Raw genomic sequence first — 26,138 nt, forward strand, 5'->3', positions numbered from 1 at the left:
CTCCTGCACCAAGGACGAACACAACATGGGAAGTCAGAACTGGGTTCCTGGGACCTCGGGACCAGCAAACTGACCGAGTTCCGCCTCGCCCGAGACTCCCGATAGGGCCTCAGGCGAGCTGGCCACGCTCCGCCTCGTCCGAGGCTGGGCTCGTCCCGCAACCTCGTCGCCTCCGCCTCAAAAGCCGCTCTGGCAAGCTGTCGCATCCAATCAATGCGTCCAACCGCGCCCACTACGTAAGTCACAGCGCACCGCGACAGGAGCGACGGGACAACGGTCAAATCACCTTTTTACCATCCCTTGCTGGCAATACAGGGTACCATATCCAGTAGATGCACGTTCCGCGCTGATTCCGCTTAAGTCAACTACAACGATGGTCGCCAAGACCCCGCCTTACCGTCTACAAAGGCCTCGGCGCAGCAGGCCTCGGCCTCGGCACAACCGACCACAGGAGACCCCAGGCCTCGGCACTCCACCAAGTCAACAAATGTACAGGGGCGCAGCAGGTCGCCAGCCTGGAGGCCATACCGACTAGACACCGACGGGAACTCCCACGACGCCGCGCTGCTCCGGGGAGCAGAACACATCAGCGAATAGTAAACTTCTCATGTACTTCTGGCTTCCTCCTTAAGGCTATAAAAGGAGGTAGCCGGTGCCATTTTGAAAGGGAAGAAAAAGAGGGGCACACCGATAGAACTACACACTTCTACGCCGTTTGAGGACAACATCTCAAACAGCCCGCACCACCCTCGCCGAGACCTGGGGCTAACCCCCTCTCTCACCTAGCTTGTAACCCCCTACTACGAGCACTCCGGTGCAAGGAATACAAGATCGATCTCTCAGACTGGACGTAGGGCCTCGATTGCCCGAACCAGTATAAACCTTGTGTCTCTTTGCATCACCATCCGGGATTAGGGGCACGCAGCACAAATTCACTCGTTGGTTGAGGGACCCCCGGTTCCGAAACACCGACACTATTTTTCTAAGGAACAGAGGGTGTGTTTTGAGTTAAAAAAATGTTCAAACCCTTTACAAAGAGTCGTTTGCATGTAGGTATTTATCCCAAGAGTTGCTTTTGTCCAACCGCACTTTACTAATGCTGTAAAAATTCATTTTTTTTGCGATTTCTTAGTCTGATTTTGGATCTGTTATAGTTAGTCTGATTTTGGTTCTGTTATATAGTTGGATCTCCTTACTAATCCGAAAAGGATAAATTATTTCAACCTCCTCTTGTTTGGGCTGAATCCTCACTACCGGCCAATTCTCCCCTCTCCACTGGGCCGTAAAGAACAACCAAAGCCTTTCTTGCACGCGTGACGTTACTGGGCCAGCCCGCGCGAGAGGATCAGGTCCATCCAAACAAGAGGGCGGGCGGAGGCCGTCCGTCGTCGATGGAACCGAGGCTCGCACCGCCGCACCTGCACCCGGTTCACTAGCGCCGCTGTGGGCAGCTGAGCGCGTCGCGTGGGCCCGTCACCTGGTGTGGCCGCCGCCACTGCCGTACAAGCGGGACCCAGACCTCCTCGGCGCATAGACCCCGCGCACGGACGGCCTGCCTCCCCTCCGCCCAGTCCTTCCACCTCGTCGCCGAGAAGCAGCAGCTGGTCGCGTCGCCTCGTGCTCTCCGCCTCCCCCGCCTCGCATCCTCCTCCGCCCTCCCTTCGTCGAGGCGACAGCGAGGGCGTATAAAGCGCTACCCCCTCCGCGCGCGTCCGCATCGTCGCCACCGCCTCTCCACTCCACTCCTCGACGAGACCAATGGCGGCCGCTGCGTCCTCCGCGCTGCACGCCGTCGGCGCCGTCGCCTCCGCCAAGCCCAGATCCGCCGCCCCAGGTACTTGTACCTTCCCCCGAAAGCTAACCTCCTCACCTTGTCGCCTCCACCGCGCCGCGCCACAACCGGCGGTTGACTGACTTGACCGATCTGCGTCGCCTGTGCAGCGGTGGCGAGGAGGAGGAGCGTAAGCGTGGCCGCGGCGGCCAAGGGAGGACCGGGCTCTTCGGGGAGAGGCAGGCTGGTTACTCGCAGCGCCGTTGCAGTTACGTGCTGCCTCCTGATGTGCTCTCGCCCCTCTACCTGATGCGCTCCCGCTCTCTGCGTCGTGCTGATCTGTTTGCCCCTGGGGGATTGTTGTGCGTGCGCAGGCCAAGGCGGATGAGGCGGCCGCGGCGGCGGGATCCAAGTCAGGCGGGTAAGAATGACATACTGAGATGACTTGCTGCCAACCTGAATTCAAATTCTGGCATAATTTGGTCTGTGCAAACAATTCGTGTTGGTTTAGATGTCACCATGAGATTTAGCCCTGGATGCGACTGAATTACCATGCGTGACTGTCCAGCGGGTTATTATCTATAATAGACTCGCCCAGGACTTGTTGTCCTGTCTTTTGCAGCTGAAACAGATGTTAGCTGTCTGTTAGGCTGTAACTTTACTCCTTAAATTCGGCTACCTCACAAGGTCCTTGCCAGTGGATGTAAGATTGGATCTGCGCGGTTTAGATGTTGAATTATGTTAACTGGGGTTCGGGAGAGGTCAGTGGAGCAAGCAAGGTTGTCTTATTCCTTAATTTAATGTTTTGGCAAGGGTTGTCTTATTCCTTAATTTAATGTTTTGGCAAGTAGGAGTAACACACATGGAATTGGGTACAAATATTAGAGTTCAAGCTCCACCAGGGAGCTATGCTCACCTACTCTAGCGATCATGTTCAACACTCTTTTAAGCAAACTCTGGTTTGCACACATGCACATTTGATGTTGGTATTGGTACTAAAAATAACAGTAGCAGCTTTATGATATATTCTTATTGAATACTGCCTTCTACCTTAAAAAATGTCCAGAGAACGGGAGGTAAACGATTGGTGATTTCTGTCTATCTAAGTTGGAATGTAAAACTGTGCTTTTAATCCTTGTGTTAGAAAAGTAGAATTTTAATGAGGTGTTCTATTGCATTTTGCATTATACTGGATTACTGGTCAACTAGAGCATTCTTAATAGAGCTCAAATTCTATGCTGCAAATCTGGTCTCAGCAGATTTGGTACCTCGCCATGATTTGCAGTACATGTATTGGAGGTTAATCCAAAATAGTTCAAACACTGTTGATGCCTGAGGGCTACATAGTCTATGCTGGGCACTGAAAAGCTGGGCACTGAAAGGAACTATTGTGTCCTTCTGTTTAGCAGTGCAAATGAACTTGCGTTCAGAATTGGCATGATTGAAGTAGATAAAAGTGATTGGTTAGAAACATAAGTTCCTGTTTCAGCATTCCTTCAAGCAAACTATGTTGACAAGTTATAGACATGAATGTGGGAATAGTAAGGAAACTCTTCAAGGCGACTAGGGTCTATAACCTGGTCTGTATTTGGCAGCACCAAATGTTTTTTTTATTAAAACTGAAAGTGCCTTTTTTTTCAAGCAAGCCAGGTTGACTCGAGGTAGATTGGTTATTGACATCTCGATGTATTGGTTCAAAACCCTGGACTTGCTAGAATTATAAACTTAATTCTCAGGCTTGAACATTGGGGCACTGGTAAAGAATAACATATACCAGTTTTTGACCCAATCAATGCACCGAAGTTGTCAGCAGTAACCAATTGGTTACCACTGACAATCAGAAACCTGTACTTTGTTAAGCTATGTCACGGCAATAAAATGTGCTATTGGCCCACTGGTAAACAACAGCTTGCATTAATTTTTGGACCAATCAGTGTACCACTGTTGTCAGCAGTAACTAATTGGTTACCACTGGCATTCAGAGACCTGCTGTACTTTTTTAAGCTTTGTTCCGGCAACAAAATATGCTATCGGCCCACTAGTTGAAATCATAAATGAACATAAAAGTCTTGTTCTCTTATATGGAATTTTTGTTATATGATGGCTGCTGTTGTACTATGAGTAATAAGGGATGTTGACAATTCATGTTCTCTTATTTTTCATGTGGCCATGTTGACAATTTTGATTGACTAGAAGTAGACCGGTTCTTGACATCTAAATGTATGTGTTTAAAACTTTAAACCTGCTAATCATAAACTTAACTCAGCCATGAACGTTGGGATTTGGGACACTGGCAAATAACAGCATACAAGTTTTTTGATCCAATCAATGCACCGGAGTTGTCATCAGTAACCGACTGAGTACCACTGACAATCAGAAACCTGTATTTTGTTAAGCTATGTCACAGCAATGAAATATGCTATTGGCCCACTGGTTAACAACAACCTACATCAGTCTTTGAACAAATCAGTGTACCACTGTTGTCAGTAGTAACTATTTGGTTACCACTTGCAATCAGAAACCTGTACTTTGTAAAGCTCTGTTCTGACAACAATATATGCCATTGTCCCCTAGTTTAAATCATAAATGAACATATAAGTACTGTTCCCTTGTACACACATGTTGTTATTTGATGGCTGCTGTTTATTCTATGAGTAAGTATTTGATTTCTATTATTTATGGTTATCTACATATGCCTGACTATGTTGACCTTTTCTTCTGTTCAGCCATGAGTTGCTGATGTTTGAGGCCCTTCGTGAAGCCTTGATAGAAGAGATGAATTTGGATCCAACAGTGTGCGTCATGGGTGAAGATGTTGGTCACTATGGAGGTTCATACAAGGTGACCAAAGGGTTGGCTGAGATGTTCGGAGATCTTCGGGTTCTTGATACCCCTATCGCTGAGAACTCCTTCACCGGCATGGGAGTTGGAGCAGCAATGAAGGGGCTGAGGCCTGTTGTGGAAGGCATGAACATGGGTTTCCTTCTCCTTGCCTACAACCAGATCTCAAACAACTGTGGTATGCTTCACTACACCTCAGGCGGTCAGTTCAAGATCCCGATTGTGATCCGAGGCCCTGGTGGTGTTGGTCGACAGCTTGGTGCTGAGCACTCACAGCGTCTGGAGTCATACTTCCAGTCAATCCCTGGCCTTCAAATGGTTGCTTGCTCCACTCCATACAATGCCAAGGGCCTGATGAAGGCAGCCATAAGGAGCGAGAACCCTGTGGTGCTGTTTGAGCACGTCCTCCTATACAACCTGAAGGAGAAAATCCCTGACGAGGAATACATCTGTTGCCTGGAGGAGGCGGAGATGGTGCGCCCAGGTGAGCATGTGACCATCCTCACGTACTCCCGCATGAGGTACCATGTGATGCAGGCCGCCAAGACCCTGGTGAACAAAGGGTACGACCCCGAGGTCATCGACATCAGGTCGCTGAAGCCGTTCGATCTGCACACCATCGGGAACTCGATCAAGAAGACCCACCGTGTGCTGATCGTGGAGGAGTGCATGCGGACGGGTGGCATAGGCGCCAGCCTGAGGTCGGCCATCATCGACAACTTCTGGGACTACCTGGACGCCCCCATCATGTGCCTGTCATCGCAGGACGTGCCGACCCCGTACGCCGCGACGCTGGAGGATGCCACCGTGGTGCAGCCTGCGCAGATCGTGGCCGCTGTCGAGCAGATCTGCCAATAACCGGCTTTGTTGAGTTACCTGATTTGTGGATTCAGATTACTGTGTTTTGTTTCGTTGTCACATAGTGACTGCCATTGTGCCGTAGACATGTATTCTATTTTGCAACGCAGAAGCCATACTCATACGAATGCCTTTTGTGGCCTGGGTCGTTTGTTCACTGTGCAGAGTTGGATGCCCTTTGTTTGTTCTTGTACATCACTATTAGGTTTCAGCATTGGTTTGTAGCAGCGCCGTGTTGGTTCTTCTATTTATTTATATGATAATCTATTGGGTATTGGAGTGTGACATCCTAATATCCTATCAGCATGATGATGAATTGCTGATGCAGAGACTCGGTCCCATTAGGTTCACTCCTGCACTTGAATTTGTTGGTTGCATCTTCGATGTTTTATTTATTCGTCTAGTTCTAGTTCTCTGAAAAAACTTAAAACTCATTCGGGCATTGTATCTTCTGCACTCAGATTTTAATTCTCCCATTTCCGGTGCAGCTTGAGCCTTGCGCTCGTCTTCATCTTCATGTAGATCAAACCTGGTATATTGCTAAAACACATGTACTAACACATGTTGCTTATCTAGGCAACATGTCATGTTTTAGACCAAACAAGATGGCTCAAGCTGTTCACAAGCGTACAGTGAGCCGTGCGAGTGTGCGACTGTGCGGACTAGCAGTGGCTGGCTGGCTGCAGCAGCAAGGCAATCTTTTTGTAACTTCGATCAGAATCAGATTTTGGTTGGATGAAAAATGTATTCTATCCATCAGAAGCAAATCATCTGCCTTCGTTCTTGTGAACCAAACGTGGCGATGAATGCAGAAGAGACCGAAACCTGTGATCTGAAGAATATCTGGTGTCAGAGCATATTATGACATGGATCTAGAAGGATTCGGCTGTTATGACGAGATACAGTTAGTTTTTATCCACGCCATCACGTTCGGCATCAGAACGGTCAGAAAACGATCGGAAGAGGCCTAAATTATCATTATCATTTTTATATTTTCTTACGGAAATGTCAAATGACAGCGAAGACGGTATTGCCGGAAATGAATAAAGCGCCACTGGGCGGGCCCAGCGGGTAGTCAGGTAGGTCCAGAACTACCCTGCAATCTGGCCCAAAAATTTTTTACTTGTCTGCAGCCCAAGACAATTTTGGCCCAGGAATTTTTTTCATCTCGCCCAACGCCCAGGCAGAGGTTTTCTCTAAAAAAAACGCCCAGGCAGAGGCAGGACATCGACCGCGACCATCGACCCCGCCCCTCCCCTGCCGGCCGTCAGCCGCCGGGAGCCTCCGCGCCGGCTGCCCGCCCCACCATCGCTGCCACCGCCGGCCGGCGGCCGCCGCCCGCCCGACCCACCCCTGCGCGGCCGCGCGCTCCGCGGCTCCGCCGGCAGGTCCTCCGGCGGCCGGCGCCGGGCTCGCCGAAGCCGCCAAGCAGCTTGCCGGGCCAGCAGGAGGCCGTCCAGGCGTCCAGCCTGCGTGCGCCGCCTGGCCCCTTCCCCCTGGTGGCCTATTGACTTGCCTAGTGAGTGCTTCTGACTTCTCAGCTTAGGGTTTGGAGATTGTACTGTAAATCGGGCTTAGGGGTTGTGGATTTGTGAGCTGAGTGAAACTAGTTGAACTTCCCGCGTTGCCGCGGGAATCAGTGGTGATTTTTCAGTTGAATAATGGCCGACGAAGCTGAATATCAATGATGTAGCTTGTTGGAGAGCATGCTTAACGTGTTGGAGTAGACCACTGAAAACACTCTAGGCAATTGTATTGTTGGTACTAAGTGACATAGTTGTACTTTTATACCATTTAATTTAGATATAGATAGGGTAAGAAAGCATGGTTAATTTATACTATAAGTGACTATTTGTGTAAGTTTCGGACCTATTTATGTAAGTTTTTAACCTTTTAAATGTTTTATCGCAATTTGGTTAATTTATAGTCATGTATACTGAACTTTTTTTTTTTGATTTTATCGCAGTTTTTGGATTTATAGTCAATTAAGTTTTGAACTTTTTTTAGTCGAAACGGACGGTCGAGGTAACGTTGCCGTCACGGCGTGCGAGCGAGCCGCAAGGCGCCGAGCACTTGCAGCGGTGAGGCGGCATGCGCACCGCGGCAGCAGAGTGGCTAGCCGTTGGGCGGCTGGGTGGGGCGGCGGCTGCTCCTGGCCCTTGCTGAGGCACCGAGCGGAGGGTGGAGGCCACAGCAGGGCGGCAGTGGCCGGCAGCAGGCCAACTGCTGTGAGCCCGTGACTGGGAGGCCGGCAGCCGGGTGCCATCTGCTGTCTGCTGATTTGAGTAGAGGACTAACCGGCAACCGTTAATTCAAATTGTAAGTTAATTTGGTCAACTGGCTTACCATTTCAATGCATTATCGATCGCATACCATTATTTATGAAAAATTGAAACTGAGACAGTGTCTAAGGCAGTGAAATTTGCTTAGAGTACTTTGCGTCTTTACTGTTTCACCAATGTTTATCATTTTGTTGTTTCATATCTTGTCCTCTATATATTTCAGATGTTTACACTTTCATATGTTTTATACCCTCTATATATTTCAGATGTTGCCAATTCAATATGTCATTATGTTGAACAATTGGTATTTATATATGTTAAATAATTTCAAGTTATGCTCATTTCTATGAATATATGAAATCGTGCTCAATAATGTGTTATATCCTTGTATATTATACAGCTACTACTATGTGGTATTATAACATGCCAAGTAGGGCTTCAGGTACAAAAAAATTTGAATACCCAACCTCAGAATCCTGGGCCTGCCACCTACTATATGTTGTACTATTGTTGTCACATGTTCACTTATTATTATAGCTGTCAAATCTAGCTTCTAGATCCAATGTTTCATGTGTAACATTACTTTTCAATCTAATTCAGACCAACTATCACCCTAGCTGTATTTGTGTCTTTAGTATGTCTGTTGCTAAGTTGTGTATTGCAGACCTTTCTGCAATTTTGTGCAACCTGCTATTTCCATCGTGTTTATTTGCATCTTTTTCATGTGTGTATAGGGCTATAGGCCCCCTCTTAAATGTGTATAGGTCCCCTCTTAAATTTGACTGTCACGTAGGGACTCCTTTCCCTGAGAAGAAGCTGAGGCTGGGATATAGGGCGTGTTTGGCATGGCTCTGGAGCTGAACTCCAGCAACTCCAGCCAATTTTCTAGCCAAACACCCCAACTCTAAAACTCCATGAAGCTGCCAACTCCATGGAGCTGTAGTGCAAATGGGGGTGGAGTTTTGGAGCACCTCTTTTGCAGCTCCAAAACCACCCAATATGAACCTCCTCGTGGAGTTGGTGGGTAATTATCCACCAATGCCACTGGTTACACAGAAAACGGTTCGTTCTTTCTATTCTCCGTCTCCTTCCCGACGCAACCCATGCCTCATCCCGCCACTGTCGACCTGCCGCCATTCACACTCCCCCGACGGCTGGAGGGCGCATCCCCACCGCCACCCCACCTTCCCCGTCTGTGCCGCAGCCTGTGCTGTCCCATGCGATGCCACCACCGTCGTGCGTGCCAGCCGGCCTATTCTCACTCCACCATCCGCCACTGCTCCCAACTCCCCGTCATCCCCCACCCTGGTTGCGAGCTCGCATCTCTGGCTCCTCGCCGGATGCCAATGGCCAGCGGTATTACTGCTGGTATCAGAGAAGGTCGATCCTCGGCTTGGGTGTGTGACGGCGTAGGCAGCGGTCGACTTGGGAGCTGTTCGGGAGCACTCAGGGGCGGCAACTTCACCTTGCCCTTCAGGTGTTCGACGAAATGCCTACTTGCGGTTCTCAGAGCTGGACGCCCCCAAATCGCGTCCTGGAGGTCACCATCCACAAGGAGCAGGTGCCGATATGTAACAGAACATGTGCTTCGTCAGGTTTTTAGTCCATTTGGCGATATGGAGCAGGTGCAAGTGTTTGGGGGGTTAGGCCATGTGTCTGCTCTGGTTGTTTTGTGATCCAAATATGACGCTGTTGAAGCTTTCGGAGAGTTGCATGGCCGCAATATATATGATAGTTGTTGTTAGCTTAATATCCAGTATGGTGTGCTCGGCGAGCCTGATGTTTCCAAGGGCAGCACCCATGAGGTGGACGCCCACCAGGTGATCGATGGATTGCCTACTTGTGGTTCTCAGAGCTGGACGCCCCCAAATCGCGTCCTGAAGGTCACCATTCACGAGGTTGCTATCCTGTAACAGAACATGTGCTTCGTCAGGTTTTTAGTCCATTTGGCGATATGGAGCAGGTGCAAGCGTTTGGGGGGTGCCTAGTGAGCCTGATGTTTCCATGGTCAAGGGCATCGCCACGGCAAGTTCACCATCGTTATTGTTTCCTTCTTCTACTGTTATCAAAGCCTCCTTCGACGACCTCAGTGTTGATGTGGACTTTGCTAATTTTGATAGAGATCCTACCTACATGCCTACTATTCCGGAAAGGTACAACAAGTATGCCGTGTCTCAACATGCCTCCGATGGATCAACTTCGGAATCAAGCTTTGTGACTATGGATACCTTTCGTGATAATATGGCTATATCCATCGCCCTAGCATGGAATTAGTGCAATGATTATTGTAACAACCTTATTTTGGAACTATGAACTTATTTCGTAATTTCGGTTCTAGGCAAATGACATGTAATTTATTATTATTTTGGACTCCACTGCATGTACTTTCATTTCATATTTGTGAGAAGTAGTTCAAGTCGAACCAGGGGCAAGAATGGCAATCTATCCTCAAACTCATCTTTTCTGGAGCTGGGGACATCCTCCCAGCCAAACACCCTCATCAGACAGCTCTAACTTCACCCAGAGCTGGCTCCACCTGAAGTTCTGGAGTGGAGCAGCTCCACCCAGAGTTGGAGTCATGCCAAACAGGGCCATACAATGACTGTTGGATCACGTGTGGTGGTGATAGACAATGGGGGTGGCCTTCTCAAGGCTGGCTTTGGCGGAGACAATGATCCAATTGCTGTTGTCCCCAACTGTATGGCCAAACCCCCTGGTGGTAATGCTAATTCCAAAAAATGGCTGGTTGCTGATCAGCTGCAGGCAGAAGATGTCGATGTGACTGGCATGACACTGAAGCGTCCTATTGATCGTGGCTATCTTATCAATACCGAGGTGCAGAAGGAGGTGTGGGAACGGGTTTTATGCAATCTTCTCCTGGTTGATCCTACCAACTCATCCCTGTTACTCGTGGAGCCATTGTTTAACCCTCCAGCGCTGCAACATGCAACTGACGAGCTGGTGTTCGAGGAGTTTGGTTTCAACTCTCTTTGTGTTGCAGATGGTCCTTCCCTTGTCCACCTTTATGAGGCTAGCCGCCAACCAATGCTCTTTCGTGCCCAGTGCAGCCTTGTTGTTGACTGTGGCTTCTCTTTCACCCACGCGTCCCCTGTGCTTCAGAACTTTACTCTGAATTATGGCGTTCAGCGTATGGACCTTGGTGGCAAGGCCCTTACAAACTATCTCAAGGAGCTTGTCTCATATCGTTCCCTTAATGTCATGGATGAAACTCTCCTCATTGATGATGCAAAGGAAAAGCTATGCTTTGTCTCGCTTGATGTCCCAGGTGACCTTCACCTTGCCAGGTCTGCTGCCTTCATAATCTGTCACCGTATATATCATATTTTCAATTCTTCTTTCCATTTGTTTAGGGTTAATGTATAATGATAGTTTCAATTAAATTTCAAGGTTACAGCAACCTTGATTTTGAAATGCCATCTAGGAACATGCAGCATTTGGACTCTGCCTGTGCCTGTGTAACCAATTTAACTGCCTCTATCGATAGCCTGTTATTTTCCAAACTTGATTTTATAACTTACTGAACAGAGTGCATGTGCATATATGTGTGGGGGAGGACAAGGTTTTGTAAGTGAAACTTCACTTGGCATTGCAAGGCATGAAATACCTTAACATTTGAATTTCAAGAATGCAAAACTTATCTCCAGCAAACAAACAAACAAATAAATGAACCAAGCATAATGGATTATGTTTCTGGAATCATCCTATACTTGGGTTATGTTTTCTCCATGTTGTTGTTTAAAATGTCTTCTTCAAACACACTGGATTTACAGTGCCAAGAGATGATTTTCTCTCTGGATGCTATGGAATGCCCACCCATGATAGGTGAATGTTAGTGCCTTAGTGGTGACAAATTTTCTTTGCTGAAAGGTTGTTTAAAAGTATCATCCTAAAGCATATTGTGCTGCATTACGTAAAAAAACATGTTAAATGATGTAAAATCACATTCCTTCAAAGTTGGAATGCTACTAATTAGTTGACTGAACAAAGTTGGAAAAGCATATGGGGTATGCCGACCGTAGTACTCTCCCCCACGGTCAGACCTGACTATCTTAATCTTTAAATCATGCTGATTTTTAACTTCTGCTTTAAATATTTTGATTTTATCCAACGCTTCTATTCTTTCTTTAATTGGATAAATATAGCCAAAACGAGAATAATCGTCTGTGAATGTTATGAATGAATCATAACCATCCACACTTTTCACAGGAAAAGGACCACATATGTCTGTGTGAATTATCTCTAAAATTCATGTGCTTCATTTGTCATCATTTTTAATTTTCTTTACATACTTTCCTTTCATGCAATCTCTACATTGTTCTAAATCTGAGAGCTCTAATGGAGGAAGAATATCATTCTTAACTAGTCTTTCTATTCTCCCCCTCGAAATATGGCCTAAACGACAGTGTTATAATTTCGACAACGCATCGTGAGCTCTCTTTCGTTTTCTGTTTGCATTGTTCGATGAGGATACATTCTCATTCACATCACATATGGAATTCACATTTTCACGAAGTGATAACAAATAAAGCTCGTCTTGTCGGAAGGCAAGACTAATACATCTATTATTAAACAATATCTGACATTTGCCATTTCCAAAATGGCAATCATAACCATCATGGTCCAATTTTGATACACTAATCAAGTTTCTTTGCAAAGAAGGTACATAAAAAACATCTCTAAGAAAAAGTATGAAGCCATCAGCAAGCTCTAGCGGAAGATCGCCAACGGCCTCAACATCCGCTTGTACTCCATTTGTGACTTTAATAAAACTTTTGCTTCTTTGCAAAGTTCTCATCGAACGGAATCCCTGTAATGAATTAGCAATATAAATAGTTGCACCTGAATCAATCCACCAAGTAGATTTTGAAAACTTGACATACAAGGATTCATTTACGAACGTAATAATGTTCTCACATTTATTTTTCATAATCATCTTTAGGAAATCGGGACAATTATTTTTATAATGTCCTGTCTTCTTACAGTAGAGACACTGGTCTTTATCCACTGGAAATTGCTTGCTCTGAGACTGTTGCATGGGACCCTTTCCAGATGACTTGGAGGAAGAGCTGTTATTATAGTTCTTTTTCTTATCTTTTAGGTAGTTGACAGTACCACCCTGTGAAACTTTTATTCTTTCATCCTCCTGCACACACATGGCTATGAGCTTTTCTAAATCCCATTTCTCGGGCTGTATGTTGTAATTAACAACAAAGGTGTCAAATTCTTTTGGTAAAGAAGCAAAAATCAAATGAATAAGAAACTCATCCTTGAGTGCCAAATCCATTTGTTTGAGCTTAGATGCCAAATTGCTCATTCTCAGTATGTGCTCTCTAATGCCACTACCGCCACCAGAGTACCTTTATGTGACCAGCTGCTTGATCAGCTGGGTTGCATATGTCTTTGAAGAGCCGGTGAACTGACTCTTTATTCTTTCTAGGTACTCTGTGACCGTGTCACAGTCTAGAATTGAGCCCACTATTGCAGGCTCAATTATATTCTTTATCACAGCCAAACATTTCTTATTGGCTGTGACCCACTTTCTATTTTTAAGGTCAAAAGACATCTTTATGGGAGCAAAGTCCCGCTCTCTGTTCTGCCATGCAGCATCAGTCTCATCTGTCTCCCTCACCAGTGCCACAGGTTCTTTGGGACACGGTGTGGTGACTACCCAGTCCACCTCAGCCAATATGAAGGCCAACTCGATCTTTTTCTTCCATTCAATGTAGTTATCCCTTTTAGAGTGGGGATCAAGTTGTATCCGCCTGAAAACACAATTCAAATAGTGTGAGAACACAAATAATAACAACAACAATTGCATGCCTTAGTTCAACGTTGGTCAAAATTAAAATATACAATTGTTCTCTACACTAATTCTACATCACCGTTGGACAGAAATAGAATTAATGCAAGACAAAAACATTATAATATTGCCATTAATCAACGTTGGTCAGAATAATAACAATATTAGAATCAATTAAAACATATCCATTTTCAAAATTAAATTCTCCCGTTGGTTCGAATTTAATAATGAAAATTGCATCTTTAAATACGCAGCGGAAAAACATTCAATTTGATGAATTTTGCCCACAGGGAAAAATTTTCTTTTGAGCCAATTTCCATTTTTTTAATTTTCTGGAAAAAGAAAAATGCAAAACCGGACTCAATCTTCTTTGTTTTGGCCCAAAACCGCAGAAAATGGCTCAGCCCTTTTCTTTTCACGCGAACAGGCCGCACCCAGGCCGCAACCTGGGCCTGGGCCGGCAAAGTCCGCCCGTCCGCGCACCCGCCTGGGCCGCGACTTGGCCCATTCTCTCTCGGCCGTTCATCCAGCATCGGACGGTCGCGCGCGCGTTTCGCTCGGAATAAAACCCGACGCCACGCGCCTCCGAGCGAAAACCCTAAATCATTTCTACATTCGCTCTCTCTCTCTCTCTCTCTCTCTCTCTCTCTCTCTCTCTTCGCCTCTCTTCTTTCCTCAGTCAGTCACCGAGCGAGCGAGCAATCCACGGCGAGAGCAAGCAGCGAGCCCAGGCGCCGTCGCCGGCCCCCTCGCTGGTGTGCGCGCTCCCCAACGGGTGAGCGCGCCGCCATCGAGTGGCCTGACCGCGGCGCCGTTGTGGCCTGTTCCGGCAAGGAGTGCCCCGAGCCGACCTTTCTCTTCCCCGTGCGCCGGCGTGACTGCAGTGTCGCGCAATGGCGAGGTAGGCCACCCCCTTCCCTTTCTTCCCCTTTCTTTTGATTCATTTGTTCGGATTTCATCCGATTTTCCGATTAGGGTTAGGGTTAGGGTTTGGGATGACCACTGTTTTTCTTTTTCCCCGATTTGATTTCTTCACGGGTTTGATGTTCGGTTTCCGGATGAAACCATGTAATCATCTCTGTCCCAAAACCCGATCTAGGGTTTGGTTGTATCTGTTCTTCACTTTTCCCGAACCCGAGCTAGGGTTAGGGTTAGAGTTTCATTCATCCGAATCAAAAACTTTTCTCAGATCCGAAAGGATCGAAGTTAGGGTCCAACCGAACCCTTTGTCGGCCGAAGCCCCTTTCTACTTTCTAAAACCGCACTGGATTTCTAATCATCTTTTCCCTTTTCTAATTGATTCACCCGTTCTAGATCAAAACCCTAGAAAACATGCTCTGGTACTAGTGTTAAACTATTCGGATCGTCTAGGTAGGGATCTAGCCGGGGTGCATGATAGATCAAAAACCTAGAACGAGTTCTAGTACTACCAAAGGAAAAACAGAGAGGGGTAGTTGAGATCTTAGGACCTGACACCGCGGAAGGGGTAGATCCAGAAGCCTCCATCGGGTTCGCTGTCGTAGGCTGCGCACGGGCAGCGACGGTCGAGGAAGAGTCGGTGAAGTCCGGCGATGGGGTGCGGTGCAGTGAAGTCGACGGTGATGACGGTGGCGTCTTCCCGTCGCTGGCTGCGCACCCTTGCTAGATCAAACTTAGGGTTTGTTGGTGGGGCGGATTGGCTCACGGTGAACCTCGTACCTTGAGCCGCCGGCCCCCACCACTTTATATAGCGCAGTGCGACGGGGCCCACCAACCATGTAGGGTTGGGCGCCCCCGATCAGGGCGCGTGACCAAGGCCCAATAGACCATTGGGCTTATTGGCTGAGAGATCAATCTAACACTTATCGGTCGTCTTATCAGCTAAAATATACAGTATTTTTTTTTACAACAAAACAGCTTTAGCCGGCTTATCAGCCCGCTCGTGCGCGGGTGTCATCGAAAATGGAATGAGTGGACGGGAGCATTCGACGTCCGTGCATGCAACTTTGCTGCTGCTTTTTTTTCTACGCGAGCCGTGTACTGCGTTTGTTACCTGTACGTGCACTCCATTTTTTTTCTACGGTAGCCGTGGGCATGCACTGCATTTTTTTTCCCCACAGCAGCCGTGCACTGCATTAGGGAAGCCTTTTCAATGCTATTGACCGACGTCGACGAGATCAAACAGTCAAGGAAGCAATGCTGCAGCGAACCTGGCCGGGTTCGGGACATCGTGGGGGCCGGCGCCCACTGCTCCCGTCGTCCTCTGTGACTATATGTCGCACTCTGGGAGAAGCTCGAGAATGTGCATTTGCAGGCAGCAGTACCAGATAGATTCATCTGGCGTTGGACTCCGGGCGGCAAGTACTCAGCTTCCTTGGCCTACCGATCGTTCTTCAATGGCATGCATGTCGTCGCTGATCGGTGCAAAGTGGAAGGTCAAGGTTCCGGCGAAGGTCAAGTTCTTCTTCTGGATTGCCCTTCATGGTCGTCTTTGGACCGCTGAGCGGCGCTGGCGCCACCACCTCCTGGCGTACATCGTGCGTCTACGCAAGAGAGACTTGGTACCGTTTCCTTCACTTGGCGGGTATGCAAGCCTTTGCGCCTCAGGCTGATGCTACCTTGGTGGATTGGTGGCTGACAACTAGAAAAGCGGTGACTAAAGCTGCTAGATTGGGCTTCGACTCGGCGGTGTTGCTCACATCTTACAACTTATGGAAGGAACGCAACGCAACCGGAGAACGTTTGACAAGGTCTCAAGAACGCCGCAAGAGCTCATACGTGCTATCATTGAGGAAGCAAGCAGCTGGGTTACCGCTGGTTACTCCAGCCTGTCGCCGGTGATCGCCGCTGCGGACCGCTAGCGTCGGTGTTCAACTTCTTCCAACGTCGCAAAACGGGTGTCTTATAGTTAGGTAGTTACAACTACGTGCAATCCACCGTCTAGCAATGCCTCGTGTTTGTATTAGCAGCAGAACTAGAACATGTCCCCTGTCCTAGAATGCAACATACGAGTACACATCTATACATGCACCGTTGTCAATGTTTTTCTTCTCAACGTTTGGTTTGGTCGTCAGATTTAGAATACGTATACGGAGATTTTGTCAATTATTGTTGTCAAAATGATGTGTATCACACTCAAGTCAAAATATTGGGATAAAAATACATACGTAGACCTTTGAAATAAATGTAAACTTGCCATTATATTTACCGTTGAATTGACACTGTGAAACTAGTTTCTTGATGAAATAATCATCAACTGCAAAAAGGCAGAGTCAAAACCACTGGATTAAAAAAAAAAAGGGAGCAAAATCACTAGTAATCCTTGAAGCAGGGCCGTAAACACAAATCCTTCACCTATAAAGTCATGATAAACTAGTACTCCAGATTTGTGCCGAGCAGAGAATGGCGTACGTTTTGGCGAATTGGCGACACATATCGGGCGGGGTTCGTTTAGTGCTGAGGTACGTAGAGTGGTTAACTCATCCGAAATACTGGGGTTCGTTTAATTTAATTTAAACAGGCTCGATAAATTTGGGATTTCGTGGAAGTGGAAAGGGGAATGTAGCCAGCCCGTGAAGTGGAACCAGAACTAACGCAAGCGTTTTCAGCATTACCCAACAGTCGAACTGAGCTGGGGGTGCAGGAAATTTTTAGTCCTGTCCCATCGGATGTTTGGACACATGCATGAAGTATTAAATATAGATGAAAAAAATAACTAATTGCACAGATTGTGGCTAATTTGCGAGACGAATTTTTTAAGCCTAATTAGTCCATGATTTGACAATGTGGTGCTACAGTAAATATATGCTAATGGCGGATTGATTAGGCTTAATAAATTCGTCTCGTAAATTAGTCTCCATCTATGTAATTAGTTTTATAATTAACTCATATTTAGTTCTTCTAAATAGCATCCGAACGTCCGATGTAATATGGACTAAAATTTAATCCATGAAACCAAACACCCCCTAAGCTGTCTAAGCTATCTATCTGAGTCGCTCCAACCGGTTACCCATGTTAGGTCAGAGTCTTTATTTGGATTGTTCGCGGCCTGAATTCGCGGGCCCGTCGCGACCACGGCCTGTTTCAGAACATCGTCGGCGCGCCGACAACGCAGGTGCTTTGCCAGTACCTGGTTGTCTGGCAACTATTGCGCTCGGTGCAGCTGAATCCGCTCCAAGCTGCCAGCGTTGTGTGGAAGTGGTCGGCGGACGGCAGATACTCGGCGTCGTCAGCATATCGAGCCTTCTTTTGCTGGCTCGACGTCGCTATTGGGAGCCAAGGAGCTTTGGAAGACGAAGGCGCCGCCCAAAGTGAAATTCTTCTTCTGGTTGGCCCTTCATGGTAGGCTTTGGACTACCGAACGTCGTAAAAGGCATGGTCTGCAGGATACTGACGACTGCATCATGTGTGGTCAAGAGCCGGCCGGAGTCTGCTAATCACTTGATGGCAAGGCAGCTCTGGTATATATAGGCTGCTAGCGCCGGTTGGCCTTGCGGCGCTAGCACCGGATGGGGATGACCATTTGGCAACCTGGTGGCTACGGCAAAGGAAACGGCTCCAGGGAGACCCTAGGCCATCGTTTGATTCATTGATGTTGCTTGTTTCCTGGTGCGCATGGAAGGAGAGAAACAACAGAAACTTTCCGGCATTCTGCGGTGGGGATTGAGGAGCTTGCTGCCGCGGTCACTCACGAATCCACAGACTGGATTGATGCAGGATTCTCTACCCTAGCGGTGTTGTGCCCCTTTTGGTCGCGAAATTTGTCTCAAATGTAATATATCCAGTACTAAATTCCAGTAGCTAGGGGTTCTGGTTAGCAGCTTCTGATGGCTCCTCGCCACCGTTACTGTTTGGCCTTGTAAACGTTGGTATTCCTCGTTCCTCTTAATGAAGGTCCGATCGAGAGAAAAAAACACGTATGGGCTGTGCGACGGTGTCGCATGGGACTTTTTTGGGGATGGCGGCATGGGATATGGGAACCAATGGGATGGAATGGATGGCTGACGCATGCGGCCTCAAAGAGTTGCCTCGCCTGGCGTCCGATTTGGCCAGGATTCGAATGCATGCGATGCGAGGCCTCCTCATCAATCAGCTGGAGTAGAATGCAACCTGCAAACAGCACTCGGGGCGTCCCCAACTGGTAGCGAAATCGCGAGCATATAATGTACTCCCTCCATCCCAATTTGTAGGTCGTTCTGACCCTGTTCACTTTTCCCAAATTATAAGTCGTCGTACGGTCCCGTATTCATTCAGCTTCGGTCCCGTATTTATTTATTATACACGTAGAATTATTCAGCTGCACTATTTTATCGTTAACCAAAGTGAACTAAATGAAAGTACACTTCTAATAATCTCCATTATCGAAGTAAACTAAATTATAATAGATAATATTTAATAAAATAATAGGTCAAGTGAAGAAATTCAAATAAAAATGATAGACAACAAATAGTGATTTTGCTTTATGAGTACTTTTTAACAAAATTGTTACGCAAGTAGAGATTAAAGTATTTATGTATATAAATTAGACAAGGATAGATCACTGAAATAATATAGTTACCAATAAATATTCTAAAACTCAAATATATCAATTAATCAATAAATATAATATTTATATGAATATTTATCATGAAATTATAAGTTATATAAAATAATTGACATAAATAAATAAATAAACTAAAAAAATAAATAATTTACAACATAAAATATATTAGATTTAAACTAAATAAAAAATCTAAAATTAATTTAATCTTTATGTATCATTAATAATTTAAATTAATAGTAAAAGTTATTTATATATACAATAGTACTAAAAGTTATTTATATATACTATTAAATGATTTCAATGCATCATTAGTACTAAAAAAATTAAGTAATTGATTAACTCCAGCAAAATGGACAGGTCGCTGCTGCTGTGCAGCTGTGCCAGCAGCGGCGGTGTCCGCTGATGGAGTGTACACACGCGCGCGAGGGCCCTAGTCTTATGCCCCTCGTCCACGCCACCGTCGTCGTCCATGGCACCAGCTTCGTCTCGCCTGATGGAGGGGCCACGTCTCTCAAGGAGGCAAACATCCTCGCCGCGAAGGCCGCGTACAAGGAGCTCAGTGCAGCCCCGGATCCGGACCCGGTCGCTGCAGCGCTTCCGCCGCCGCCGCCGCCCGGTGAGTACTAGTCTTCTTCTAAACTAACTTTGTCTCCAAAGAACGCCTCAGAGTACTAGTCTTCTTCTAAACTAACTTGGTTCTTCACGTACCTACCTGCTACAGGTGTGGCGTGAAATCAGACAAGTCGCTGCTGATGGAGCTGTGCCAGAAGCGGCGGTGGTCGCGTCCGGAGTACAGGCACACCCGTGAGGGCCCTGATCACGCGCCTCACTTCCATGCCACTGTGGACGTCAATGGCGTCAGATTCAGCTCCCCAGGTACAGGGATGACGAAGCTGAAGCAGGCCTACCACCTGGCGGCAAAGGTCGCGTTCGACAGCCTCAACGCGCTCCCGGCCACGGCCTCTGTCAAGCCCCAGGTCGCTCCGCCTCCACCACCGCCGCCGCCGTCGCCGCACGGTAAGTTGTGAGCTTGTCTCCCAACGATTTGGACTTTTGGAGTGTAATAGGATTTTTGTCCTACATACTGCAGCTTGAAATTTGAAACAACAGTCTTCAAATTTTCCCTTCTTGCAAATACTTTTTCTGCCTTGCAGATAAATGTATCTTTCTTTCAGCAGATCTGCCCAAATTGGGGATTCATTATGCTTCACTATGGCTTGCCAAAGTCCCTCTTCAGTTTCATGTCTCCACCACCATTTACAATGTTCAGCTTTTTCATGTCTTTAATGCCAAGGGCCCACTATTTTTGCATTTGCATATCTTAGTCCATTTCACTAAGGGTCCGCTTGGACGTAGATATTGGAGGGGCTGGAATTTAATTGGGTTCAATACCAAAGCAGCTATAGTATTGAAATGGCCACAATTCGAATATTATTGTTTAGATGACCATTGAATTGGGTTTTGGAATCCTAGCAAGTAGCTCAAATCCGTTCTGTTTGGATGCAAAAGCATGGAATTGAAACACTGGGTATCTTGATACTGGCCATGGTGGTCAGAGGTTGGCAGCGGCCACCACGGCGGGCCACGGCAGGACGAGCTCGACCACGGCCATGGCGGGCGGATCTCAGGCTCGGCAGCCGCGGCCATGGGGGAGCTCGATCCCAGCCAAGCGACCAGATCTCGGCAGCCGCGGCCATGGGGGAGCTCGACCCCGGCCATGGGGGTGGATCTCGGTGGGCCACGGCAAGGAGAAGAAGAGGCACGCCGGCCATGGAGAAGAAGGCGCACGCCGGCCATGGAGAAGAAGGGCCCAGCCGGCCATGGACTAGAAGAGGCAGCGCCAGCCATGGAGAAGAAGGGATGCGCCGGCGTCGGGGAAGAAGCGGTGCATCGGGGAGCAGCCTACACATCGGGGTCGCTGGCGTCGAGGTCGCGTGCGTCGGGGCGCCGGGGAAGTAGCGGCGTAGCGGGGGCGCCCTCCGCGTCGGGCCCCATGCGTCAGCAGGCGCCGGGGAAAGAGTCGGTGGCCTCCGTGGTCCGCGCGTCGGGGTGTTTCTGAATGCCGCACAATACGAAGGCCTCGGGCTCGGTATTGGAGATGATGAGGCGCAGGTATAGCCAATACCAATTGGTATTGGGTTGGAATTCCAATTCCAAATTCTTAGCCATCCAAACAGTGAAATTGGTAGGTTCACAATACAAATACCAAATCTAGAGGCCCAATATCTACATCCAAACGGCGTGTAAGTGGTATTGGTCTTATACCACCTTGCCAGAAAAAAAAGTCCTCCTAACTTTGTCCATGTTCTTAGCCACAGTTTTGTGAAAGTAAATGGGCATATATATGATAGATAGGTGTGTTAGTGAGTCTAGGATTAATCAAGGTTGTTTTTCCAGCCACAGACATGGAGCTCCCTTTCCATATATCAAGTCTTTTAGCATTCTTTTCTTCCAAAGGAAACCAATCACAAATATGAAGTCTACTTGTGCTGCTACTATCTACCTTTAAATTTGATGTTCTAAATCCCATAAAAGATTTTATATCATATTTTCCCTTAAATGTTTTTTTTGAATGGAGAAAAATATCCGCTTTTCAAGTTTTTTTGAAAACATGTTTTTTTATCTGCTTTTCAAGTTCAGCTGGGATTACCAGCGCCAAAACAAACCAAACAGGAAGAGGGCAGCCTTTGCACAGAACAGAAAAAGAGCAGAACCAGCTATCCTATTAAAGAGTTTTTAAATTTCATAGACGTCTGTTAGCAGAGTAGAAGCCGGGTCAAAGTCCTTAAGCCATCGAATGATCCTGTCATTGACGTCAGGCACCTTGGCCTGGTCCTTCTCCTTAAGCAGAGGGCGCCACTACTGCAAAATTGGCATTGCAATGTACATGATGTCAGTAGGATTACTAGGGAACTTCTTGATGGCCATCTTCTTGTTCCTGTTTTTCCAAATCGCCCAGGCTAGGCCTGCAAAAATGAAAATGCATAATTGTTGGCAAAAAGGTAACTTGTTTGGAATCCAGTTCTCAAACAGGCCTTTTCTAGATCGAGGGACACTGGACCATCCAAATGCCTCTCACTGTCTCCAATAAGGAGATCCAAACCCAAAATGGGTAGTGAGAGATCCAAAATCAGCCTCCAACAGAGTACCTATATGGAAGACCTATTTTGAGTTGCCTGAGAGACACAATCCAAATATGAGTATCCTCTCTCCTGGAAACCCATTTGCAGAAAAGATTCTCTTTTGGGTCTTGTTGTTGGAGAAGATGCCGAATAGGTATTAAACCTTTTGGCTGTAACGCTACCCAAAGTACGAATGGGTCTTGTATTTTAGGTGGTGTTGTTGGAGATAGCCTAAAGATGCACCATGCAAAATGAGAAGTGTGACTGATGTGGTCTATGGATTCTGGGACTCCACAAATGATGCATTTTCCATCTCCTTTCCAGCCTCTTCTTTTGAAAATCTGGGCAGCTTGGAGTTTGTTGTTACTCATCTGCCAGAGAAAAAAAAATGATCTCGAAAGGTAATTTGCACCTCCACACGGTCATGGTGTTGGCAACCCTACCTGAAGCCCCTCCAGTTGATCGATGTTATGCCACTGATAGGTAATATGAACTAAGTACAATGTTCCCTAGAATGGAGCACAGGTCAAGTTCAACTTTGCCTTGATTAACTTTTGGCTCGTCATGTTTATTCTGCATGTGTTCATTCCATGTCTACATACTGAAATTTACTTTTATGTGTGTTAGGTTGACCTCCACCAAGTTGGTCCAACGGCTAATTTGGGCCTTTGATACGCGCCCTGATGGGGGCGCCCAACCCAATCATGGTTGGTGGGCCCCGTCGCGCAGCGCTATAAAGAGGAAGGTAGGGGGCTGGGGCACAAGGTATGAAGTTCACCACAGCCATCAACTCCCCACCGACACCCTAACCCTAGTCCGATCGAGAGGGCAGCGCTGAGTGATGGGAAGCGCCACCGCCTTCGCCGCCGCCACTGGATCGTGCCTCCACTGCACTGCATCCGACTTCGACACCGCCGCCGGACTCCACTGCTGCCCCTACACCGACACCCGTGTCATCAACGCCATGGCCAGCTCCTCCACCAAGCCCACTGATGGTCAGCCACTTCTACCCATATACCTTTATCTCGCTTCAATTCATACTCTAGGTCATTTTATCCCGAATAGACATGTACACCCGCTAGATCTGTACCTAGTCGATCCGCATGTTCTATCATTGGTATTAGTTGAGACTTACCCAGTGTGTAGATCTAGATCGGGGTAGAAAGTAGAAGGAGATGAACGGATTTTGATTCGGATCAAAACCCTAACCCTAACCCTAACCCGAGATGAGAAGTAGACAGGGGGCTTACCTGCCCTCGAGCCGCCGCTTGACAACTCCTCGTCGGCATGAGGGCCACCGCCGTCGCGCGGGAAGGAGAGGCCCAAGCCGCCGCTCGTCGCCGAGACACCGACGCGCAGGTGCGAGTTCAAGGTGCCGACACGGGGCTGCTCGATGGCGGTGCACTCTCCCTCTGGGGAGCGCGCGCGCCGGCGAGAGGGCTCATGGCGGCGCCGACTCTTTCTCTGACCGTCATGCACTGTCATCACACCACCGCCATCGTTCTTTCACACGGGTGCGGCGCTAAGTGAGAAAAGGGAGGAGGAGAATGAAGCTAGGGTTAGGGGAGGGACGACCGCGGTGGGTTTTTGTTACGCCAAGACGTGTGGACAACCGTCAGATCAGATCCGACGGTCGGCATTGATGGGCCAGCTTTTGGCCGAGGTAGTGAAGAGGTTTTCCGGCCTAGGCCCAGGTTGTGGCCTGGGTGCGGGGAGTGGTGCGCGCGACTGGGCCGCAGACCATTTTTCGAGCTGGGCCAAATGCACAGTAGATCTGAGTTTTATGTTTTTTTCAGAAGCATTTTCGATTTATTTGATGAATTTCAGTCAAAGTATGAGTTTAAATCTCAAGAAAAATTTGCACCAACGTGTTAAATATTTCCAGAGAGTAGATGAGGACCATGAAATGCCTCTGAATAAGTAGAATAAATTCATTTAATATTTCTGCTACTATGTTAATGTTTCGTCCTCTAATTAAATTGGAACCAACGGGAAAATTTAATTAGACGGGTAGTTATATATGTTTAAGTTGAATTATGGTATTGTTATTTTTCTGACCGACGTTGATGATAACAATATTATAAATTTATTTATGAGTTTTTTCATACATTAATTCTATTTCTGCCCAACGGTGATGTAGAATTAGTGTAGAAGAATGTTGTATGTTTTAATATTGACCAACATTAAATTAAGACAAGCAATTATTATGTCAACTGTTTCTCACTTTCTCTAATGTTGTTTTCATGTTATAACCCAATGTCATTTATCTTGTCCATTCCGCCTCTCAATGGGAGCAATTATAACACATGGCGAGAGAAGTTTGAGATAGCACTTGCGCACTCAGATAATGATCTAGAACTTATCTCTCCGTGTCCCACAGAGCCTGTGGACCCGGTGAGGGCAGAAAATGAGACCAATGCAGCTTTCGCTACTCGGCAGCATGACCATGCAGTACGATCTTGATCGTGCGAAGTGTGACAGTTCAAAACGCAAGTGTTTGATGGTGATTAAAGGCTCCATTGATGATCCAATAAGGGGATCATTCCCATAATGTACCACTGCCACTGAGTATCTCAAGAAGGTGGAGAGTTAGTTTACTGGCTCTTCAAAGGCCTATGCAAGTACTCTCATTAAGAAGTTAGTTAATGAGAAATACTCTGGTGGAGGCATTAGAGAGCACATATTGAAGATGAGCAACATGGCATCTAAGCTCAAGCCAATGAACTTGGGACTCAAGGTTGAGTTCCTAATTCATTTGATTTTTACTTCTTTGCCCAAAGAGTATGAGACTTTTGTTGTGAACTAGAACTTACAGCCAGATAAGTGGGACATTGAGAAGCTCATTGCAATGTGTGTGCAAGAAGAGGAGAGGCTTAAAACTCACATGGTGACTCAGCCAACCAGATGAAGGAATATAAAAGGAGCTTTTACAACAAGAAAGACAAACCACAAGAGAAACCTCAGTGGGACAATAGCTCCTCTAAGTCACAAGGAAAGGACCCTAAAAAAGATCACCATTAGAAATCCAACTATGTTCAAGTGGATAAGGACACCTGCAAATGCTGTAAGAAGACTAGACACTATCAGGGATTGTCCAGATTTCCTGAAGCACCTGATGAGAAAAGGTAATGATATTATTACATTCGTAGATGAGTCCTTGTATTTAAGTTATGCAAAATCTACTTGATGGATTGATTCAGATGCAACTATTCATGTCGTAAATTCATTACAGGGATTCCATACGAGGAGGACCCTGTAAAGAGGAGAAAGATACATTAAGGTGGTAAATGGAGTCCAAGCTGAAGTTAAAGCCATTGGAGAACTCCCATTAGAATTAAATGATGGTTTTGTACTTAAACTTACAGATGTCCTTTATGTACCCTCTTTGCGTAGAAACTTAATAAGTGTTTCATGTTTAGACGATGATGGATTTGATTGCTATTTTGGTAATGGCAAATGTAAGATAATGTTTAATCATAAGTGTGTTGGTCTTGCCTTCCGACAAGACGAGCTTTATTTGTTATCACTTTCTAAGAATGTGAATGTTGTGAGCACTGAGAATGAGAATGCCTCGTCATCTATGAATGCAAGAAATAAGCGAAAGAGAGTTCATGATGTATCATCGAAATTATGGCACTGTCGTTTAGGCCATATTTCGAGGGGAATGATAGAACGATTGATTAAGAAATCAATTCTTCTGCCATTAGAATTTTAAGATTTAGAACAATGCATTGATTGTATAAAAGGAAAGTATGTTAAGAAAATAAAGAAAGATGTCAAACGAAGCGCAGGAATTTTAGAAATAATTCACATAAATATTTGTGGTCCTTTTCCTGTGAAAAATGTGGATGATTATGATTCATTTATAACATTCACAGATGATTATTCTCGTTATGGCTATATTTATCCAATTAAAAAAGAT

General features: G+C 46.6%; 3 protein-coding genes and 1 long non-coding RNA gene across 5 annotated transcripts; all 4 read left to right on the plus strand.

The window, feature by feature from the left end:
• Positions 1-1,492: 1,492 nt before the first annotated feature.
• On the plus strand, positions 1,493-5,627 carry LOC136504383 (pyruvate dehydrogenase E1 component subunit beta-3, chloroplastic-like). Its single transcript, XM_066499301.1, has 4 exons — positions 1,493-1,834; positions 1,942-2,039; positions 2,146-2,192; positions 4,498-5,627. The coding sequence occupies exons 1-4, from the start codon at positions 1,759-1,761 to the stop codon at positions 5,468-5,470; spliced, it is 1,194 nt and encodes a 397-aa protein (XP_066355398.1). The 5' UTR covers positions 1,493-1,758; the 3' UTR covers positions 5,471-5,627.
• A 1,068-nt stretch (positions 5,628-6,695) lies between these two features.
• On the plus strand, positions 6,696-10,199 carry LOC136505171 (uncharacterized). Of its 2 annotated transcripts, XR_010771118.1 has the most exons (4): positions 6,696-6,989; positions 7,478-7,789; positions 9,686-9,777; positions 9,873-10,199. It is a non-coding gene; the product is annotated as an uncharacterized lncRNA (long non-coding RNA). The 2 variants fall into 2 exon arrangements; XR_010771117.1 differs by lacking the exons at positions 9,686-9,777; positions 9,873-10,199 and adding an exon at positions 8,546-9,502.
• Positions 10,200-10,346: 147 nt separating this feature from the next.
• Positions 10,347-11,136, plus strand: LOC136504050 (actin-related protein 6-like). The gene has a single exon (XM_066498932.1). The coding sequence runs from the start codon at positions 10,351-10,353 to the stop codon at positions 11,134-11,136; it is 786 nt and encodes a 261-aa protein (XP_066355029.1). The 5' UTR covers positions 10,347-10,350.
• An 8,474-nt stretch (positions 11,137-19,610) lies between these two features.
• On the plus strand, positions 19,611-22,966 carry LOC136504812 (double-stranded RNA-binding protein 1-like). The gene is made up of 3 exons (XM_066499837.1): positions 19,611-19,710; positions 19,816-20,111; positions 22,844-22,966. Exons 2-3 carry the CDS (start codon positions 19,847-19,849, stop codon positions 22,846-22,848), a joined length of 270 nt encoding a protein of 89 aa, XP_066355934.1. The 5' UTR covers positions 19,611-19,710; positions 19,816-19,846; the 3' UTR covers positions 22,849-22,966.
• Positions 22,967-26,138: the final 3,172 nt, after the last annotated feature.

The sequence above is a fragment of the Miscanthus floridulus genome, chromosome 14 (genome assembly GCF_019320115.1).
Source record: "Miscanthus floridulus cultivar M001 chromosome 14, ASM1932011v1, whole genome shotgun sequence".
In the NCBI taxonomy this organism is placed as follows: Eukaryota; Viridiplantae; Streptophyta; class Magnoliopsida; order Poales; family Poaceae; genus Miscanthus; species Miscanthus floridulus.

What these genes read in the sequence shown, in the direction of transcription:
- LOC136504812 (XM_066499837.1), top strand. Translation starts at nt 19,847, where the DNA reads ATGGAGCTGTGCCAGAAGCGGCGGTGGTCGCGTCCGGAGTACAGGCAC.
- LOC136504383 (XM_066499301.1), top strand. Translation starts at nt 1,759, where the DNA reads ATGGCGGCCGCTGCGTCCTCCGCGCTGCACGCCGTCGGCGCCGTCGCC. An exon ending in TTACTCGCAGCGCCGTTGCA is followed by an intron (nt 2,040 to 2,145) that starts GTTACGTGCTGC and finishes GTGCGTGCGCAG; the next exon opens with GCCAAGGCGGATGAGGCGGC. An exon ending in GCGGGATCCAAGTCAGGCGG is followed by an intron (nt 2,193 to 4,497) that starts GTAAGAATGACA and finishes TCTTCTGTTCAG; the next exon opens with CCATGAGTTGCTGATGTTTG.
- LOC136504050 (XM_066498932.1), top strand. Translation starts at nt 10,351, where the DNA reads ATGACTGTTGGATCACGTGTGGTGGTGATAGACAATGGGGGTGGCCTT.